At 51.5% G+C, this 21586-nt stretch overlaps 6 protein-coding genes across 6 annotated transcripts; 3 read left to right on the plus strand and 3 right to left on the minus strand.

Moving 5' to 3' along the window:
* Positions 1-686: 686 nt before the first annotated feature.
* On the plus strand, positions 687-7526 carry M436DRAFT_54355 (uncharacterized protein; the record flags this gene model as incomplete). Its single annotated transcript, XM_013568883.1, has 1 exon — positions 687-7526. A coding segment is annotated over one exon (6840 nt), but the record flags the coding sequence as incomplete, so codon positions are not given.
* An 800-nt stretch (positions 7527-8326) lies between these two features.
* M436DRAFT_75529 (uncharacterized protein) lies at positions 8327-8593 on the minus strand (the record flags this gene model as incomplete). Its single annotated transcript, XM_013568996.1, has 2 exons — positions 8327-8351; positions 8406-8593. 2 exons carry the CDS (start codon positions 8591-8593, stop codon positions 8327-8329), a joined length of 213 nt encoding a protein of 70 aa, XP_013424450.1.
* Positions 8594-9011: 418 nt separating this feature from the next.
* M436DRAFT_53939 (cytosolic Fe-S cluster assembly factor NAR1) lies at positions 9012-10883 on the plus strand (the record flags this gene model as incomplete). The annotated part of the gene is made up of 1 exon (XM_013568808.1): positions 9012-10883. The coding sequence occupies one exon, from the start codon at positions 9012-9014 to the stop codon at positions 10881-10883; it is 1872 nt and encodes a 623-aa protein (XP_013424262.1).
* A 1245-nt stretch (positions 10884-12128) lies between these two features.
* On the minus strand, positions 12129-12881 carry M436DRAFT_84809 (uncharacterized protein; the record flags this gene model as incomplete). Its single annotated transcript, XM_013568997.1, has 1 exon — positions 12129-12881. The coding sequence occupies one exon, from the start codon at positions 12879-12881 to the stop codon at positions 12129-12131; it is 753 nt and encodes a 250-aa protein (XP_013424451.1).
* A 420-nt stretch (positions 12882-13301) lies between these two features.
* Positions 13302-15151, minus strand: M436DRAFT_66615 (putative T-complex protein 1 subunit alpha; the record flags this gene model as incomplete). The annotated part of the gene is made up of 3 exons (XM_013568930.1): positions 13302-13730; positions 13783-15056; positions 15112-15151. The coding sequence occupies 3 exons, from the start codon at positions 15149-15151 to the stop codon at positions 13302-13304; spliced, it is 1743 nt and encodes a 580-aa protein (XP_013424384.1).
* A 2879-nt stretch (positions 15152-18030) lies between these two features.
* On the plus strand, positions 18031-20244 carry M436DRAFT_84811 (uncharacterized protein; the record flags this gene model as incomplete). Its single annotated transcript, XM_013568998.1, has 2 exons — positions 18031-18158; positions 18210-20244. 2 exons carry the CDS (start codon positions 18031-18033, stop codon positions 20242-20244), a joined length of 2163 nt encoding a protein of 720 aa, XP_013424452.1.
* Positions 20245-21586: the final 1342 nt, after the last annotated feature.

Consider the following 21586-nt stretch of genomic DNA (forward strand, 5'->3'; position numbering starts at 1 on the left):
CGGGGTTCATGGCTGGGTGGAGGTTCAGTGGCGTAAGCATCAACAGACGAGCGGTTGCTCGAATACAAATGATATATCTTTCCAACTGCCAGGCTTCATACTCGTCAAGCATCAAGTTGCAACCATGATCTTTTGCGTGACTGAGTTTAGAGGACCGTTTTGCGGAGGCCGTTCGAAACCTTCGCGGCCTGCCCGTTGTTGAGTCGTGGCTGGTGTTCAGCCTCAAGGAGGTCTGTGTGCAGATCACTCCTATCCTCGATGGATATTGTTGTTTGATTAAGCGGTGTATTTGTATGATTGTATGATCGCCTTCTCGAAGTCTCTACGTGTCGAGATGAACTGAGCCGATCGAGCACTTTCTTTCTTTCCTCCGTTTCCTGCAGTCTTTTGGCATAATCGAGACAGGCGTCATTCGTGTTTCAGCGCGATCTCAAACCAATTTCCCCTTGAGCATTAAGAATAATTCACGGGGTAGAGCACCACACACCCGGAGCTGCTTTCGTTCAGCATCAATTCCAAGCATTTGGCTGCATTTGAGTGAGTCCGAGTCCGGTCGCTCATTGCTGTCTGCTGCTAGGGTAGGTAGTGTTGACAGGCAAGCAAGGTGCAAGCCGCATGTGCTGACGAACTTGACGAACAGCTCGAATCAAATCACGGCGTCGTCTATAGCCATCCCTCGAGTCACTACTCCGCTCAGCAGCCCACATCGTCGAAGCAGGTCCGAGCATGTTCTGTCAGTAGTGGACTCGCCATCACAACAGTCAGCGGAAGGCCCCCAGCCTTCCGCTCTTGCTCCTCAGCTGGTCTTCCAAACACCCTCTTCCGGCTCCGCTCGCTCGGTGCGTGAAGACATTCATTCCACAACCGACGCCCCTTCAGTCTACTATACCGCTAGCTGGGGTTCTCCCTACACTCGCCCTACACAAGATCCTAGTGCGCCCAGCGCCGAAGGCACTCCTATCGCTTCCCAGCGACAGACTAGAAGCGAGACTCCGTCTCCAAGCATTTCTTTCGGCCTCGAGCACCTTGTTCCATCCCGAGTCGCCGTTCAAGGACGAGATTTCAGTCCGTCTTTTGGTCTCGACCATTTGTTACCATCGCGTGTATCTGTACAGCAACACATAGCAAGCCCTATCACAACAGAACGGTTGGCACTCCGGGAAGATACATCACGAACAGTCGCACAGAGACCGTCCCGTCATACTATTACCCGTCGTCTGACCGAAGACTGGGTTCAACAGTACACGACTGGCAAGTGGCGCTCAGAAAGAGGAAATTGGTTGAGTGACGAATCCGGCGGCAGCAATTCGGACTCTGGAGAGGAAGACGACTTCAAGACACCCATTCCTTTTACCTGGTTCTCTGGTAGACATCGGCGTAAGAACACATCCGCTAGCCCTCTATTCGAGAGACAGCAAAGACCAGTCTCGCACGATACCTTCAGAAGAGGACACAAATCCAGAGAGAGCAATTTGACCTTGAAGCAGGAAGACTTTTGGCAGTTTACACGTCAGTTCGACGAGCCGAATATGTCGCTATTCACATCCAGATGGGCCTCGTCGCCCTCCAAGGAGAAACCGCTCCCCCAACCACCTACATCCCTGCCAGAACATGACAGATCCATCGGATACAGCCCCCACAAGAACGGCCAGCTTCCACCGCTACCTTCGCCGCCCAATTCAGACACCCAGCGACCCACACCACCACCACGACCGAGGACCAAACTAGCGTGGAGAGGAAAGGCTTGCTGGATCGCTCTGCCCTCAATGGCCCCTGAGGCCTGTGGGGGTCATAGACCGCTAAGCACAAGCGAGAATCAGTCGCGTCTCAAACGTTTCGAAGAGGAGGGCTATAATGTGGACGGATTCGATCTTGAGCCATGGGCCTACCATGAATCAATCGTGTCACAGAGCAGAGGCCAATATCCCGACGACTCAGAAGATATCATCAAGCGTCAGCAAAAAGACTTCAAAGTCTTCGTACCAAACCCGCAGACCTGGAAATCATACCAGGATGACCTCATGGAGCAGAAGCTGCGTGCTTTGGGCGTGAGTCTCGGAGATGATCTTGCTCCTGCTCAGCCTCCACCTATGTCTCGTCAATCTTCTGGCCATTACCAATCGGTCTCGCCCAATATGATGCATGCAGCCATGGCTGGAGGGTCGCATCGCTCTACGCCATCGCTAGCCCACTTCCCTACTCCTGGACATTCCTACTCAGCATCTGTTGCTTCCCCACTATCCATGCCTGGTGATCCCAGAGGTCATGCTCATAGACACTCCGTATTTGGCATGCCAGGGATGCCATTCGCTTTCCCCAATCAGCAGAACCAGCACAATGGAATGCCTTCCTTTTCGCCTTCGACGGCGAACTTCAACTTGAATGGACTTCCAAGGGGAGGATCGCCTGCGTTGGAGAGACTGAAGAGTGAAGGACCACCTGCTAAATCTCCTATCTCACCCTACGGGATGCCTTCTCCATTCGCTAGAAGCCCGCAGCTTCAACCTGGAGACTGGCCAGGTCAAGCTCACCTCAGGCATCAATCAGTCTTTTCGAGCTTCTCGCCCCAACCCCAGGCCCAGCGAAGCATCACACCCACTCTTACTCCAGGTGCAGCAATGCGCCCGATTCCATCCCTTGCCGAGGTCCCCGAGGACGAAGAAGAGCCAATGCAAGATTACTTTGCTGGCGCCACACCGAGACGTCAGACACGCAAGGACGTTGAGCTTGCTCACCCCAGTCCACGACACAACCGGAACATTAGCGATGCTCTGGAGAGAGAAATTCAGGGATCTGATTACCATCTGGAGAAATCTTTCGAGCGCCAGCTCCAAGACGAAGAAGATGAAGCGAGCAATAGCTTCATCAGCCAGACTTCTAGCAATGGTGCCTACGTGCCTCCTGGGAAGCGCGCATCTCTCGGGCCTAGTATGAGCGGCTTTGCTAGTCGCAATGATTCGCCCAATCTCAGCAATCCCCCAGCAAAAACCGAAATCAAGGACAACCTTGCAAACGCCGGATCGGCTGGCGCGCTACAGAACAAGATCACGAACAAAGTCAAGGGGCATGTATCAAGACTGAGTGTGGCTGCGCCTGAATTTAAGTTCCAGCCGGGCCTTGCATTTCAACCAACCTTGCCCAGCCTTCCAGGGTTATCGAATTTCGGGCCCCCGATTCACAACCACCTCGGGAACTCATCTACTCGTAATATGGATATGTCAGTCGCTGCTTTCCAGCCTTCGGGGCTGGGAGTCATGCCCTCGTCCGACTTCAACTTTGCTTCCTCGTTCCCCTTCAATTCTGTGGCTGCTGTCCAGCAACCTATCGCTTACCAAGCTTCTCTTCAACCTGCTGCTCCGAGTATCTTTGGTGATGTAGCCATTCCGGACGCTACCAAGCCAGTGAGGAGATCCAAAGCTGTGGCTATTACCCAGCCCAAGTCTTCTCCTGTGAAGGAAGAGCACGAAGCTGAGGATGAAGATGGTCGTGCAGTACAAAGCGAAGATAGGCAAAAGAGAGCTCGTGTCGGTCAGAGCGACGGTGATGATGTACCGCTTTTCGCTGAGCGCCCTGCATCGCCTACTCGATCAAAGGCCCAAGAACCGTCAAGTCTGGAAGATGAAAAGACATCGACCGCTTCCAAGTCTGAACAATCCGACGATCGAAAGAAGGCACCGGAAGACGACAAGATAGAGCCTGCACCTGCTCAGGGGCATGCGGCCAAGACACCAGCCGATAACGCCTCGGTACATGAGTTCGTGACTTCGGCTAAGCTTCCTGAGGTGCAAAATGAGCGCGGCCACAAGAAGAACTTGAGCTCTCTATCAGCACTCGCAAAGCCGTTCGACTTCAAACCACAAGGATCAATTTCAAGCAACCAGCCCCTCGATAGTCTTCTCTTGAGCCCCGATCCGAATAAGACCAAGCCCGACTTCAGCCCTTCGCGCGTGTTCTCGCGTACCTCTGAGAAGACGCAGGCTTCCGTTGAAGACCTCGATTATGCACCTTCGCCTGAGCCACAGAAACATGCGCCATACCCCATCGATGTCAATCAGCGAGCTCGCTTCTCAGAGCCTACCTTTGATGAGATCGATGCCGTCATGCAACAACTCAACGACGACGACGAGTATGACAATGTCCAGCAGGAGTTTGCTTCGGAGATCGCGAGTCCAAACGCTAGTGTCATACACCACAGTCCAATTCGACATGATAGAGACCGTTCGATCTCTCCTCTACCAACGCTTTCGAGAGAGCAAGTCAAACTTCGCCCAGCTCATATCAACCGCCTCAATCGTGGTGAAGAGATTCCTCTGAGCGAATGGTCTGATGACCTTTCTGTCGACGAGGCTAGCAAGCTGCGCGTGCGTAGCAATTTCTTCGACGATAGAGTCGACCAGATCATTGGCGGTGTGATTGATCACCGTTTGGCACCTCTTGAAAAGAGCTTGCAGATGATACACCGCGCAGTAAGCACTATCATGACTCGTGAGCCACAACCAGCACCAAAGCGCGCCTTGTCCGTGGACGATAGCGATGCCGACGATGAAGACGATACCGTTGAAAAAAGACAACCTTTCCGCTCTGTCTCTCGTGCGCAAGATAGGAAAGCCAGTCAAATCAAGGCTGCTGTGCTCGAGGCTTTAGCTTCGCAGAAGGCAAATGGCACTTCGATCTCATCTTCCACCGAGATTCACAATGCTCTTATGGACATGAACACGACAATTGCTCGTATCGCATCGTCCAACCTCGATATCGACGATGTTAAGCACGTTGTTGACGAGTCACTACATCGTATGGGCAAGACTCTGACGCCTGCTCCAGCTACGGAGAACACTGAGGCGACTCACAGGCACAGACGTGAAGTCTCTGAGCTGAATAGCAGGCTAAACAGAACTCTTGCCGATGCGCTGGAAGAAGCGAACCAACGTCGCGCCATTGAGGAACGCGAGGCAGATACTCGTCGCCTACTTCGTCTGGCCGAGGAAGAGCTCTCTCTGCTCCGCAAGACTGTGGGCGACAAGGAACAGCGCATTCACTCCTTGGAGAATCAACGCGAAGAGCTTGAAATCCGTGTTGATGCTGCTGAGGTCACACACGCGCACGATCGAAAGCAGCTATCAGACTTTGAGGCAGAAACTTCGGCACTCGAATCTACACTCGAAGAATACCGTATCTCTAGTATCAAGTGGAGAAACCAGGTGGATGAGGTCACCAATGAGAATGATGTTCTCAAGGCTAGTACTATTGAACTCAAAATCCAGCTCGAAGAATCTCGAGAGAACGCCAAGGTGGTCCGTCAACAACTTGATGATGCAGTCATCGAGAATGCAGCGCTCAAGGCAACATCAGCTGAACTTTTGTCACAACTAGAAGAGTCTCAAGTCTTTGGCAAACAAGCACGCCAGGCAGCTGACGATGCAGCCATAGAAGCCACCGCAATCAAAGCCAGTGCTGCAGAGTTGATGGTTCAGCTTGAAGAGTCTCACGCTACCATGAAGCGCGTTCAAGAGAGCGCCGAGGACGCAATCGTTGAAAGTACGGCACTGAAGGCTAGTGTCACAAGCTTGTTCACTGAACTTGAAGAGTCTCGCCTTGCTGCAAAGACTTGGAAGCAAGAAGCTGAAGTTGCTGCTCATACCAATGCCAGTCTACATGAGAGCATGTCTGACATGAAGAACCAAATCGCGGATGGCTTGAGTATACGTGAGAACATGCGTAGCAAACTCGACAAGATCCATCACGGCATGATCTCAGCAGCCGAGCAGTTGGCCAATGAGAAGGCCATCTGGCAGAACCGTAATGAGGAGCTGCAGAAGAGATATGTCGTCTTGCAGGCTCGCCTGGAGGGCGAGGCCAGCATCAGACGTAGCATGGAAGAAGAGGTACAAAGCTTGCGTGCTCAAGTGCATGAGGCTGTCACCACCAAGATTGAGCTCGAACAGCTGCAAAGATCTACTACGTTGCACGAGGAGACGTTGAGGACACTCAGAGAAAACCTCAACTCAGAGCAGACCTCGAACGCGCGTCTGCAGCGCGATCTGCATGAGGCCAGAGAGTCTGGGAGAGCCGAAGTTCAGCGTACCCAGATGATCATGCAATCCAGCATCGAAGCAGCTGAAAGTCAGGCTAACATCATTCGTGCCAGCTTGGAGCATGAGATGATGCTAGCCAAGAACGAGATAGACAACATCAAGATGGTCTCGGATGCTGCTCGTGAAACACACGAACGTTCGCTTGAGCAAGAGGCTGATCTCAGACGTGATGCTCTTCGCAAGGTCAATGAGACCAGCAGTGCTGCCCTAAATGACCTGCGCGAAAAGCACGCTGAGGAGATCAGATACATCAAGTCACAGTACGAAAGGAGTGTTGCCAACGCCTACGAGGACAAGCAACGCTCTGCAGTACACTTCAATGACAGACTTGAGCTGTCCAATGATCAAGTCTTGCATCTTCGTGACAAGGTCGCTCATCTGGAGGAACGTCTGAACGTCGCTAGATCCGCAGCGCAGGCAGCAGCTTCCGCAGCTCAAGCAGCAAAGCTCACCCCATCTGTCACCCCTGCATCCGCACCCGCGCCCTTACCCGCATCGCGAGAAGAGCCTGAGAAGATCTCACCTCAGGCACTTCGCGAATCTATCCTAGTCTTGCAAGAGCAGCTCCAGGAACGTGAGACTCGTATCGAGAGTCTGCAAAACGAGATTGCGAATGTTGACACTTCAGCGCCTGCTAAACTCAAGGAGAGGGAGGTTGAGGTTTCTTGGCTACGCGAGCTTCTATCTGTTCGGAACGAGGATCTCAATCAGCTGGTTGATACATTGTCAAAGTCGGATTATGATAAGGACGCCGTCAGAGACTTTGCCATCCGCATCCGCGCCAATCTGCAGATGGAACAACAAGAGAAGGAGCGACTCATTAGCGCTGGCCCATCGTTGACTGGTCAAGCCCTGGCCAACTTGACCAACTTTGCTTCCCCCAAGGCAGTTTCTTTGGCCGCGGCATTTGGTAACTGGCGCAAGAGCAGAGAATTCCCACGTCCTGCATCTGCTCCCAAAGCTCCTGTCTCGAGAGCAACTGCTAGATCGTCTGCTGCCGCCGCACGTTCGGCCAATGGCCGCACGCAAACACCTTCCAAGCCTGCACCCCTGCCGTCGCCATCTGTCCTGTCTGGGCTCATGACGCCCCCTGCCACAAACCTCCGCCGCACACCCAGTCCTGCCGAAGGACCAAGTGAATCACAGCGCTCGAGCCCAAGCTTCCATCACGGTTCACAGCAGGCCAGTAGCGAGACGAAGATGGCCTACTTTGATACTCAACCCAACCAACAGGGCGAAGAGCGTCCGATGGTCTTCAGACGCCAGAGCTACGATGAAGATGCCCAGCTCGGCGATGTCGATACCGATATGGGAGCTGATGTTGAGGAGGAGCAGAGAACCATCACCACCGATGATGAACTCCAGCGTTCTGTTGATCAGACGCCCGAGGAACTGCTTGGCAGAAGTCTTACCAACGAGCTCGAGGCAATGTAAGTCCGTTGTTTGTCTAGACGACGTGTTGTTGAAAAAGGTGGAGGTGTGGGTTATCGCGAGCAACTGATTTTTCCTATGTTTTTTTGTTGATTTGAAGCCCCTTCGAAATTGTCAGAGCAAAGTTTGATTTTTGTTTTTCTCTCATTTTGATTTGCTAGTGTCCCTTTGCATCCTTGCATCCTTCCTTCCCTGGGCACTTGAATTCTCGGGCGCGATATACCCACCACCGCAGGAAGACAGCGATGCGTTGTTCATTCGGTTGCGATAATTTGTATCAAAGTCTGGAAAGCAAGCGGTAACTTCTTGTTCCGGTTGTTCACTTTCTTCTCATATCTGTATATAAAGCCACGGATAGTCGTTGTACATATGGTCTTTTCACCTAATAGCATCAACACACATGTACATAGTGAGGCAGCAGTCCTTCAAGAAGATTGAATTCGTGATCGATTGTTTCATCAATTATATCTCCGAGCATAGTAGCTCCACACCCCCCCGTGTCTTTCTTTGCTGCGTCCCTTGTGATTCCCAAAGACGAGATGATGCCAGTCGCAATAGAACGCCACGCTTGTGAAAATGATGTTTTGTGCCTTGTAAATGAACGCCGGACGGATGGGTGGGTGTGGGGTTAGTGGTCATTGTGGCCTTGCTGTAGACCAGACTCGAGGGCGGAACGCGCGAAGTGAGGGTGGATGTATTGGAGGTTCAAGATTCCCATGGTGTCGCAGACTGTATTCGAATGCGCGTGTCGCGTGTCGCGTGGTGCGCAAGGAGAGGATTTGTAGCACAGACAGCCGAATGGTTTAGCGGGCCTCGAATTGGATCATGCTGAGATGGATGTCAGAAGACGGAAGAAAAGTCACTTTCAAGAGAGAAGCTTACCGGTTGGTGCGCTGCTTGTACAGGACACGGTAACCGCACTCCTTGCAACGGATGGGGTCGCCGCGCTTGAGCGAGACTTCGGCATCGCAGTCACCGCAGAGGTACTTGACGCTGCGGTTGGTGTCCTCGAAGGTGTTTTGGTTTGTGATCTGGAAGCCAGTGTTGTTGTTGGTCTGTTGTTGCGACATGGTTGCGGTTGTGTGTGGAGTGTGTCGTTTGCAAATACGTGAGAATGGTGCTGGTGACGGCGGGTGTGATGGACTCTGGTAATGGGCAAAGAAAGATGCGATGGTCTTGGCAGGGCTCCCTCGCCAACCAGAGAAGTCGCAAGTCGCGACGTGCGGCGACAACGGAAGTGCCACTGCCGATTGCGTCGGTAGGTGGTTTCCAATTGCTGACCAACTGATTTACTTTGCCTATCGCTCTTTCTCACTCACAACTCGATACCCGTGTTTCTATGACTGTGTTTCCTTCGAGCGTCGTTCCTTCCTTTTTAGCGTCAACTCCATCTGGTCATTGTCTCCCTCGACTGCATTCAATTCATAAATTCAAACCCCCCCGCCCTCTTTCGATAGCCCCGCCACACACATCAAAAGATTCGCAAACATGTCGGCCATCTTGTCCGCCGACGACCTCAACGACTTCATTTCTCCCGGTGTCGCCTGTATCAAACCTGTAGAGACCCTCCCGAAACAACAACCACAAGAGAATGCCTACGAAGTTACGACCGAAGACAAAATCGCTGCCGCCGAAGCCCCTCCAGCCAGTATTTCCTTGACCGATTGCCTCGCATGTAGTGGCTGCGTGACTTCAGCAGAGGCCGTCCTCGTCAGTCTGCAGTCACACCAAGAGGTCCTGAACACACTCGACGCATACCCGGAACTCCGCTTGCCCTGGACTGCTCAAGGCGAGTCCCTGCCCGGCCCCTCGGATGGGAAGGTCTTTGTCGCAAGCGTGTCACCTCAGACTCGCGCCAGCATTGCAGCAACATATAGTATTTCTGAGGCTGCTGCCACAAACATGATTCAACAACTCCTCTCTGGCCCGGCTGGTCTGCGATCGGGTGGTTCAAACAACAGTGGCTTTTCCTGGGTCATTGACACCAACGTCATGCGCCAGGCTGCTCTGGTCGCTGCAGCCGACGAGGTCATGGACTCCCTAGCCCCCTCGGCCAAACACACAACCGACTTTAGTGGATCACGCGCCGAGAAACCGAAGAAGCCTATCCTCGCCTCTGCCTGCCCTGGTTGGATCTGTTACGCTGAAAAGACACACCCTCACGCATTGCCGCACATGTCACGACTGAAGTCGCCACAAGCCTTGACAGGCACATTGATCAAGAGTGTCCTTGCAAGGAAATATGGAATCAACCCCGAGAATGTATGGCACATGGCAATCATGCCTTGTTTCGACAAGAAGCTGGAAGCGTCAAGAGAAGAGTTGACGGACATACACTGGTCTCCCGATGGCACAAACACCGAGCGCAAGGGCATCCGTGATGTTGATTGCGTAATCACTGCTCGTGAGCTACTCATGCTCGCTGAAAGTCGTGGTATCTCCTTCCCTCAACTACCGCGGAAGCCTCTATCAAGACAACACCGGACTTCTTTTCCCGACCCTAAACTGGACCGTTTCCTCTTCCCTTCCACTTCTACCTCAAACGGTTCGAGAGATGCTGGCACTAGTGGTGGATATCTCTGGCACGTCATGCAAACGTATCGCGCACAACATCCAGGCAGTCAAATTACCACTCAACGAGGTCGCAATGCTGATGTGGTCGAATATACACTGGTCGACTCCGAAAATGCTGCTATTGTGAGAACTGCCAGATATTACGGTTTCCGCAACATCCAGAACTTGGTTCGCCGACTTAAGCCTGCACGCGCATCACGTATGCCAGGCGCAGCGAGTAGACTCGGTGGTGCTCGCAAGCCTGGTGCAGCGGCGGGATCGGCAGGAAGTCAGAACATGAGTGATTACGCATATGTGGAAGTCATGGCATGTCCTGGTGGCTGCACAAATGGCGGCGGTCAAATAAAGGTTGGGGATGTAGGAGCTCTGGCAGGCAGTGGTGTAGAGAATGGAGGCGATCAGATAGTCGCGCCTCAACAGAAAGAATGGTTGCAAAGGGTGGATGAAGCATACTTTTCATCATCGTCTGCGTCGTCATCGCCAGCGCCCTCAGACACAGAAGACGAGGGCGCCGAGGATGTAGATGATGGATCCGCAGTCACAACAGCAAATTCATCTGCCAATGGCGATGTTGAGCTGGAAGACGCAGAAGATGCTTCGTTGGTGGATGGTATCTCGCACTCGAAGATTAAGGACATCTTTTCACATTGGTCCGAACTTACGGGCGTGGCGACGGATAAGCTAGTGTATACCTCCTACCGCAAGGTGGAGAGTGATATTGGCAAAAGCACCACTGATGTAGAAAGAGTGGCTGGTCTTGCCAGTACTATTGGTGGTGGATGGTAGACAGTTTCTGCCTTTTCATCTAAATAGATCCGCAATTCTCATCGAGCGGTTGCCTCTTCTACTTTGATAGTCTTCACTATATCGAATCAGTTTCACTCGCTCTGGTGAGCTCACCTCTTCGTCTGTTGCCGATCGCGAAGCAATCCTTTTCTCCTCAACACATCAACATTCTTCCGTCTTCCTGCTTAGTGCATCGCTGTTCTGCTGTGTAAGATCATGAGTACTTACTCTCACAAGCAATACTAAGACGACTCTAGGTCCATCGAACTCTGTATCATGTGCGTCCCAGACAAAGCCTTACTCCTAGCCAACAAGCCCTTGGACTCAGCCATGTCCATCATCGAGGCTCATGACAGGATGTATGATCCAGAACCTCGCGCTTTCGATGATGAAGACGAGGACGACGAGGAATATCAGTTCGAGGGTGAAGAGGAGTATCAGTACGAAAATGAGGAGGATGGCGAACAAGTTGAGCCTGGCGGTGGAGATATGGCTGCTTCCTCGGACAGCTCTTTGTGGGAAACGTCCCATGATGAGATAGCCAATGCTATGCTCCAAGTCAATGGCGACTTTCGCAACCGAGATACACAGCTCATCGATGATGATTTCGAGGATGACGGTGAAGATGATAAAGGTCGCGCCCCAGTCAATCCTGGTATGGGACGAGAGTTTGCTCTCTTGATGCTATCATTCAGCTCCTTCGATGCGAAGCCGCAATGCTCGAAGACAATCTGGAAAGTTACAGGCAGGAGTCCCGGGCAATTTGGGCTGACCAACAAGACGAAGATGAGCAACGAGTCACTGCCGGCACCGAACAAACAACTGCTTCTCGTAGAATCCACTCGCCCTTGGACAACGACCCAGATATGGACTACATGATGCGACAAAATGAGCTTTTCATGGCTGATCGCGCGGGTCTGATCGGAGTGTGGAGGGAAGATATCGAGTCGAATAGGCCTGGCTTTGCAGAGCGGGTGATGAATCTTCTGGTGGGAGCTGCTCAATATGTTCGGCAGAGAGTGGCTGGGCTCTTGGGTTTATGATCGTTCGTGGTGGTTCCCAAAGCTTTATGTCGGTTCCTTGGAGATTTGGTTGGAATGGTTGTGGGACGGGACCTAACCTTGAATCCAATGACGAGATTGTTGAAGGTTGTTACTTGCAGCATATGACAGCGCGAGCCCAGTCTTCCAATTTGAATAGAGATGCAATTGTCCTTGAAGCATCGTAGTCCCTTCTCGAAGCATTCTAGACCTGCTGTTTTTCAGGTGCCTCCTTCCCATCAACGGCTTTCCCCCTCAACTGTGCCTTGCCCTTCCTTGTTGTGCCAGGCCATTTCCATCTAGCAAGACCCACTACACCAGATATCAACATCGGACCCCATAGACAACATAGATCCCACGTCCATGTTCTTTCTTTCTGCACGCTTGCTGTGAATACACTCTCAAGCCATTCTTTGGAGTCGAACAGAGCGTTGGTGTACGCAAATGCACAGTATGCCCATAGCCATGCAGATCCAACATCAGTCAGATCTCCTTCGGCTTTTTTCTCTTTTGCTCCTGGTGCAGCCGTGCGTTGTTGTTCGAGCTTTCGTTTTGCTTGTATCCAGACATTGCCGTCTCCTTCCGCCTTGAGCTTGGCGAATGAGAGTCTGTAGAGGATGATACAGCTCATGACCATACTAGCAAATACTTTGAACCAGAATCTGGTATAGTCAGATCCAGGTAGTTGCCACTGGTGAGTCTTTTCATCGAGGTCGAAGGTAATAGACACTCGAAGTAGCCAGCGCAGAAACAGATAGCCAAGCCAGGAAAAAGTGTAGCAAGCATCGATGAACAGATATACAGAGGTGCTGATAAACAAGATGGAGATGAGGAGGTGAGAGAGTAAAGAGGGAGTGGCAGGAACATGTAGATATGCGGTCGCTTTTGGTACGAGGATGAAGAGGATGCCGAGTGTGTAGGCGAGCAGTAGTTGTGGAGATTTGGTATTGGATGGCATGGTATCCTCAACTTATGTGTCGAGTGCGGGTTTCTCTAATTCGTTGTACAGTGTTTTTGATGATGCGAGTCTGGAGGTTGTGGTGGTTAGAAGTTGGGTTACGGACGGAAGGATTCAAAGAAGTGGGACAGCGACATCATCCGAGTAAGCGGATCTGCCTTTGTGATTTGTTTCGAGAATTTGTGTGATACAGATTCAGATTGAACACTAGAGATGTTGCTACCGAGTCTGTTGGAAGGTTTGTCAAAGTCGATTCATGTGGGAAGGAGTGATCAACCTCATGTAGTTGAACCTCCACAAAATATAATCACTCACAGGTTGGCAAAGGAAGGCACAATAATGAATGTCTATTGGTATCATTTTCGTTCAACGCTCCGCAGATAATCGTGGTATTTTACAAAATGCTTTTTGTTACTCCCCTTAATGACCGTGACCGTCATCGCCGCCCTGTTGCTCAGGGTCGAGCTTGATCATCGTATCGATTCTCATGATAGCCACACACGCCTCAACAGCACTCTTCAATTGCTTGACCTTGCTCATGGCAGGCTCCAAGACACCCATCTTCAAACTATCGACAACACGGCCCTTTGTCAGATCCAGACCGTAGTTCTTGTAGTTCTTCTTCTTGGCGAGCGACTTCTCGTCTTCAGTGGCAGGTTGTACGGTGGCTGCGGTATGAGCATCGCCGCTGCCGCCTTCTGAGGCAGAGAGACGTTGTGACAAAGCGTGACGGCTGCGGAGCTGGGCTACGAGCTCGGAGCTGTCTTTTGCGGCGTTGACGGCCAGAGTGGTGGGGATGATGAGGAGGGATTGGGCGAAGGCGCCAATGGCGAGTTGCTCGCGCGAGCCCTGATGTTCAATTAGCGGTAAGCCTGGAGGATGATTTCAGAAGTGTACATACGACAGAGGTGGCCCACTCCTCGAGGTAGATGTGGAGGGCAGTCTCGACAGCACCGCCTCCAGGGACGATACGGCCACTCTCAAGAGTACGCTTGACAGCGGAAAGCGAGTCGTGGACGGAACGCTCCATCTCGTCGAGCGAGTACTCGTTGGGACCACGCAGAATGATGGAAGCAGAAGTGTGAACCTTGGTACCCTTGACAAGGATACACTCGTCATCGGAAATGCGCTCCTGAACCACCTCCTCGGCGTGACCAAGGTTGCTGGCCTCAAACTTCTCATCACCGTTCAAGTCGGAAAGAGAGCTGACGAGGGTGGCACCGGTGGCCTTTGCGATACGGCGAAGATCCTCCTTCTTGCAGCGACGAACAGCCATGGCACCCTTCTCGATGAAAGACTTCAAGCACAGGTCGTCGATACCCTTTGTGGTGAAAATGACGTTGGCGCCAGACTTGAGGATCATGTCGACACGCTCAAGGACAATGCCAGCCTCGCGCTCACGGATCTTCTCGAGTTGTGCCGGGTCGTCAATGGTGATGTGTACGCCCAACTTCATGCGCTCCTTCTGCAGGTTCATGTCGAGACAAGCAATCTTTGCATCCACGACACGGGTGTTCATGGCTTGACTGGCCACGGTGCAGTTCAGGGCGTACCCCTTGACCAAAACACTCTCCAGAGCACTCTTTCCGTGGGCCTTGAGAACGTTGACGGCCTTGACAGGGTACTTGACGTCGCCACGGCTGTTGACAGACTTGACGCTCTGCATAGCATCCACGACCATGTTGGCGAAGAAGTCCGAGTCGGCGCCGATGATCTTGCTGCTCATGCTGGTCTTTGCAATGGACATGAGTGACTCGCGGCCCAGAGTGTCGACTTTTGTGGCAATGTTCTCGCTCATGTAACGGACGGCCTCACGCAGGGCCAGGCGGTATCCAGTGATGATGGTTGTGGGGTGAATGCGCATCTTCATCAACTCGTTGGCGCGGCGCAGCAGCTCTGAGGCGATGAGCACGACTGATGTTGTTCCATCTCCGACTTCCTTGTCTTGTTGCTGTGCTAGATCTACCAGAATCTTGCCAGCCGGGTGGGAGATGTCGAGCAGGGAGAGGATGGTTGCGCCGTCGTTTGTGACTGTAACGTCACCAATATCGTCGACCATCATCTTGTCCAGTCCACTGGGACCAAACGATGACCGCACCACATTCGATATGGCTTGAGTTGCTTGTACACACTGGTCTCTCACGTCGGAGCCGGAGATCTTTGTTCCTCCTAGGACTTTTTGCTGTCAGCGTATGCCTCTTGTGAGCGCTCCGGTACTCTGATGACTAACACAACGTTCCTGCATTCCTTGGAGCCTCGAACATCTGCATAGTGGAAGAGATGAGGTTGTTGTGTGAGAACCGGGATATATCCTGCTACACTCGTCCTCTATCGCGCACCAAACAGAGCCCTTGGACGGACTGAATTTCTAAGCTTGGGCCACCCCTCAGTCGGACGCTAATTGCGGCGAGTGTTTGTCTTGGCACCGACCTCACTTCATACACGGTAATACGGACCTATTTGATGTCTATACCCGACAGAGGAGAACTCATGAGAACGTCGCGGTCGAACATACTCAGTGGATGATGAACCACTGACATCGAAATACGTTGGACAGCAGCATAACCTCTGTATCGCCTCTGTGTCCCTGCTGCATCAGGCACTATTACATGTGAACCATGTTTGTCAAAGTCGGTAGGGTCACCCGATCTGTGTCCATAACATTATGTGTAGAGGGACGAGCGACCATCACGGCTCAAGTTCTGTGTATGCTGCATGTCCGTATTCAGCATAGATTGGGTAGGTAGGTAGATTGAGCTATTTGGAGTTATTGTTTTCGAAAGAAGCCGGGCAGCATCTTTTCTGTTCGGTAGGTGGACTTCATATGTATGTCAGCTTTCGTTGTGTCTCTCAGTTTAGAAAACGAGTCGGAGTTAAGAAAGTGAATGATAAGTCCAAGCCAGCCGAAGTGAAGTTCAAGCTGGCTGCGTCTGCGTCTCTACATGCCAACCATAATACTTCCTCTCCGCTTCCTCTATTTCTCCTCAACACCACAACCACGCCTTTCCGTCTGCGCACACCACCGCGCATCTCGTCCTGGTGTTTCTGGTACGCACTAAAGCGTACAGGTAAGTACTCCCCTCCCTTCCGCCGACCTCTGGTCAGCATTGCAGTCGACTTCAAACCGGAACCTTCTGCTTAGCCGCAGAAGCACTGAGACAACCCGTAGAACGGTTGCTCTTGGTACATAGCCGGTGGCTAGTACCTCGACGTTTCACGTCATTCCATAACACAATGTCTGATTCAGGCATAATCTATCTCTGATGTTGCGCTTCCTGGCTTTTTGCGCAGAGAACCGGTAAGTACCACTATTCCCTCCTCTCCTCTCTCGCCGACCTCTGATCACCATCATAGTGGACGGGACTCCAAACCGGACCCTTCTACTTCACTGTAAAAGCATTGAGACCACCGTTCACTGGTTGGTTTCTCGGTATCTCGTCTCACGACGAATACTGTCGACGTTCACTCGTCATTTTCTCACAAAATCTTCTTTTATAATCAATCAATCATCATCTTGACAGCACCCGTCATGAATCAGCCTTAGATCTGAGGATGGGTGGGTGGGTGGGTGGGGTGCGGTGGAGGTGGCGTTTGTGAGTATCGCATGAATAACTCTCGGTTCTCTTCGGAGGGGTGGGTTTGGGGCAAATTTGTGAGAAAAAGGGAAAAGAAACAGTAAGTGTCCTGTGTCCGCGAAACCAGACATTGGCTAATCAAACCCTTAATACATGAATTTGTTCCTGTTATTCATGGCAGATCTTAGAGTACTGTTTGCTTCCATCAACACTCTGACTCGACCTCGTTTGGTGATATCCAGAACCTCACCGCACACAAGCTCAATTTGCGCATCGCCATCGAAGGCAAGCACAGACACAACAGAATGATCCAAGACCCACATCGCCACCCATGGACCGACATCAAATCTGCTATCGAGTAGTCTCACTTGGTGTTTGGTACAAACAATTCTTTCACAAGAGCACGCAAACGTGGTAACCGCTGCATCTCATATACACGAAGAAGCTGCGTTCGTTGTCGCTCTGGCACATCATCCTCAACTCCTCGACTCACGCCATTGCCTGGTCAATTAACTCGCTGTCTGACACTTCGCCGCTGTTTACCAAGAAACCGCAAGACAGTATGTCCTTGATATTGCCAGCACCACTGCTCTCAGCCATAGATGTATGACTAGTCTTATGATCTCTCATATTTCCTCTACATCCAAACTAGACGACTTCTGGACGATAGTCCTATCGGCGAACGGCCTTCCATTGTTGTTCGAAAGGTGTTGATTCATTTATCCAAATATGGTAAAGCATTGTGTTGAAGTCGTGCTCTGCCTCTCTTTCAGACTAGCTGCTGACACTCCTATTTGGTCCTTTGTGATGATCTTAGTAGCCCAATGCTCATTGTTGTCATAGGTATATAAATATTGGAATGGAAGCACTGGTCGCTGCTTGTTGACATCATTCAGCTTCGTTGGCAACAACATTTGGCCGCACGTGCCGCAACTTCTTCTCAAACTTCATCATCTGTCAACGCCTTGGCTTCCAATCCTCGAGGAAAGAGCATCAATGACTATCGTGCGTCTTGTAAAAGATAGAGGACATACAGAATATGTCTCTTACTTCTATGCGCTCGCCGTATGTTCTCCATGATGTCTCCTCAGACATGTTACGGTAGAAAAAGGTAAGCTCTCCGAACATATCGCATCCAAGGATGTAGAATATAGTATGAATCCTGGACAAGGTGTGTTTGATCCCCACTGGCCATGTGTTGTAGGCGACCGGTGCTCGTAGTCTGCGTGTGTATAAACGGGTAACTAAGACAAACACATGGGAGCCTGCTGGGAACAAACGGAAGCTGCAAACACGACACTTTCACCCCTCGACCCTTCTTTTTCCATCCTATGGCTAGTCGTGGAACTTTTGCGACTTGCCTCAATTCTCATGCGCAACAGCACATCACAAGACAAGAGAACTGAGACACAAAACATCAGTCCCCTTCCATCGCTTCAGCTCACTGTCTTCGCGTATAGACATAGCAACCTTCACTTCGCATCGCTTCCTGCCCCTCAAAACTCCTTCGTCGCATGGTTCGCCTCTAGCGCCTGTCCCTGCCTTCACCTCCATCTCCACTATCAATCAACAAGATGGCGAAGAGCTTGTCCGTCGAAGAGTGTCAGGCACACATCAGAGACATTCGCCACAGCCATGGCGCAGATGCACGCAACGAGAGCGAGCGCTTTCTTCGCAGAGGCTATGAGAGCATGTTGAAGCTGTGAGTCCCACTGCCGCCTTCGAAAAGTTCCATATCGCTGACGCAAGCCAGTCTGTCTGCACAGCTCTACAGCGAACCGAGTCATTTCCTCTTCGAGCTCATCCAGAACGCTGACGACAACACTTACGCCGATGACGCCCAGCCTGAAGCTACAATCGCGTACCGCTCCGATGGTCTCTTGCTGTTTGGATGCAACGAACAAGGATTCTCCAAGGCCAACGTCAGTGCCATCTGCGACATCAACCAGAGCACAAAGACTCTGTTGAAACAGGGCAAGAAGGGCTGTATCGGCGAAAAGGGAATCGGTTTCAAGTCGGTCTTCAAAATAGCCGACAAAGTTTGGATTGCCTCCAACAACTTCTCGTTCTATTTCGACAAGACAACGCCTCTAGGGATGGTGGACCCAGTCTGGGCCAAGTTCCCTGACTTTCCCGAGCAGCTTCAGATGAACACCATGATTTGTCTGAAAATTGAGAAGCAAGAGGATCGTGACGTGGTCAGAGAACAGTTGACCAAGGTCCTCGAGCCCTCATCATTCATGTTCTTGCGTCGTCTCACCAAAGTCAGGGTCGTTAGACTTGACGATTTCGGTGATACCTTCGAGGAGCTGACCATGTCCCACGATCATCGACCATTCGACGATAGCCTTGAGATTGTCACCACTACGAGGAGTAAGGGCGTCAAATCGTGGAAGTCGCGCTACCTCATCTCCGACTATGTCGCTCGCGATATGCCACCGACCGAGCTTAGGCAAGGTGTCACCGAGACTCTGATCAAGCTGGCATTTCCTATCAACGACCAACAACAACCGATCATCGCTAAGCAATATGTCTATGCTTTCCTGCCCGTCTGCTCATCTGGCCTCCCATTCCTTATCCAGGCAGACTTCTTGCTTGTTGCCAGTCGACAAGGCATCGATGAGTCTCAGCCATGGAACCGTCGCCTCCAAGATCACATGGTTCACGCACTTATTCAAGCCTTCGAGAGACTCAACAAGACTCGCTTGAAGTATACCTGGCCCGCATATCTCCCCGAAAAACAGGTCGCTCTCAGGTTCTTCGACAAATTGAAAGACAAGTTCTTGGACCGCGTCAAGAATACGAAGATTATGGAGTCCCGCTCCGGTGAGCTTGCCAAGCCCAAGGTGATGATGCTGGTACCTGAACAGTACAAAGACGAAGATGGTACCCCCTTGTTGACCCCTGTCAACGACCGATATCTATCTACCAAGTACGACACGAGTCATGTTGCTGCACTTGTAACGCAAGCTTTGGATGACAAGAAGTTCTTCGAAATGCTCAAGACCTTCGTCTCGAAACAGGCCGAAGAGTTTCGCAAAAAGTCTGACACATGGCACGGCAAGGTCTCCACTGTTCTTATGATCGGGCAGAAACATATCAATCTCAATGAGCTGTTGATTATGCCTATCGTCCCACTTGACGATGGCTCATGGATCAGTGCCATGAGCCGCCACAAGCCTTCTTACCCCAAGGTGGCCAATAGATCATTGCCGCCTGTATCCTTCTATCTGCCACGTTCTGATGCAAACATTGTCATTCCAAAGGGTGTGTCGTTGTCGATCGTTGAGCACCAAGCTTCTCGCAATGAAGAGCGCAGGAACTTCTTCCGCCGTATCGGTGCTCAGGACCTCGACTACGAGGATGTACTTCGAGGCATAATCAAACAGCACAAGGATTCAATAGCCCATGCTGACGTCGATATGTTGCTCTCTCACGCCCAATACGTTTTCAGCATGCCGTCAGTATCGAGGATGGCGCAGAATCTGAGCACAATACTCTGGTTGGCAGATTCGCGCGGCGAGCATTCTCGTGGAATCGAGCTCCACATGGATAATCCGTTCAAGTCCGCAGTCAGTCAGATGTTCTCAGCTAATCCCACCCAGGATGATGAAGTCCCGACTCGAGTATACGTAATCATGCGCGTATCAAACTTGGCTGGGAATGGCAGTGGTGGCCATGCTCAAGTTCATCCCTTCGTCGATCCATACGGACTGTTTGAGCAGGGCGATTTGAGCTACATTTCACAGGGAGGATATCTGGTGTTCTCTGATCAAAAGTCTGCCTAGTCGGGTCGTGATAGGTTGTGAAAGGAAAGGAGGGAGCATCTGAACGAGGGTTGTAACAGATCTCAATCAAGGCACAGGGCAGCCTGAAAAGATGGGCCTGTTTTCCATCAGCAGGGTCTGCTCTGATAGGTTCTCCGTAGATTTCTAGACCGATGAAATATTTTTCTAACGACTCTCAGAGTAGAAGGAGCATCTTACGGGCATCTTGCTTGCACGCCAGCTGCTACTTCCTTTGTACAGTAGCAAGCTGACACACAACAGCAGCCCTCGACATTGTCTGATGAGAGGCAAGCAGCTCACCAAGTACCATATTCGCCTACCACATATTTTGTCCTTGTCAGCCATCCGCACCACGCTGTGTGACACAGCACGATGCGAGCCTCCCTGTTTGAAAAGGGCCGTGATATATGCACAGTGGTTTTGGGAAACAGGATTGTATCCATCGAAAAGTTATATCACTTCGAATTTCTTTGGGAATATTCCTGATCCGGAAAGGACTGTGCCGATGGATAGCAAGGACTCTGCTCTGGACCCTCGCGAAGAGAGTGCAGAAATCACGATCTTTAGCACACGAGCGAGCGATAGAAGAGACGATTTCGCGACCGGCCGTCGTCGAGCTGTCACACAAAAGACGACTCCCAATGACGTAGCCACTTTTCTGCTTGGTCACAAAACAGGCACTGGCAACGAGGACTGGCTTCTGTCTGGAACTCGATACTCGGAGCCCTTGGTCGGTTAATATACTCTGTCGTGGACGCTGTCATCAATCGCTACTCTAACCGTCCATGACTCAGACCTTTTCTGCGGGCAAGAATTGAATGGAACAGACTTCCGCAAAGAGTCATAGTTGGAGCAAGCATTGAAACGCCGCCCTAGGATGGAAGTGGGTACAGAACGTCCGAGACGTCAGGCTATCGCAACCAGGAGATATAGTGAATACAAAGGTGCGCAGAAGAGTTGCGCTTGGAGCGATGACTTGCTCAGGAGTATCTGGACTGCCACGGTCAGAACTCTGTCAGATTTCGAAATCGTTTGCTGGCGAGGCGTGAAAACCTACTTGTTCATGGTCAAGACTTTCAGCTTCCCGAAACCCGAGTGTTCTATATGAGTTCATGCCCGAGATCGGCCATCGGCCAGAGCAGACCCAGGCACGCAATCCGGCACGGCAGTTGGTTCGCCATCTCTCTGGGAGTTTGATCTCTCATTCCTAAGAACAACTACACACTTCACAACCGAATTACTACTCAATTGTCGACAGGCGCTTCTTGCACTCTTCGCCACGTCACATCACTCCTCACAGCTCGTATACATCAACAGGTGGTAGGCCCTGTACAAAAACCAC

This window comes from Aureobasidium namibiae (assembly GCF_000721765.1).
Source record: "Aureobasidium namibiae CBS 147.97 unplaced genomic scaffold scaffold_17, whole genome shotgun sequence".
Classification (NCBI taxonomy): Eukaryota; Fungi; Ascomycota; class Dothideomycetes; order Dothideales; family Saccotheciaceae; genus Aureobasidium; species Aureobasidium namibiae.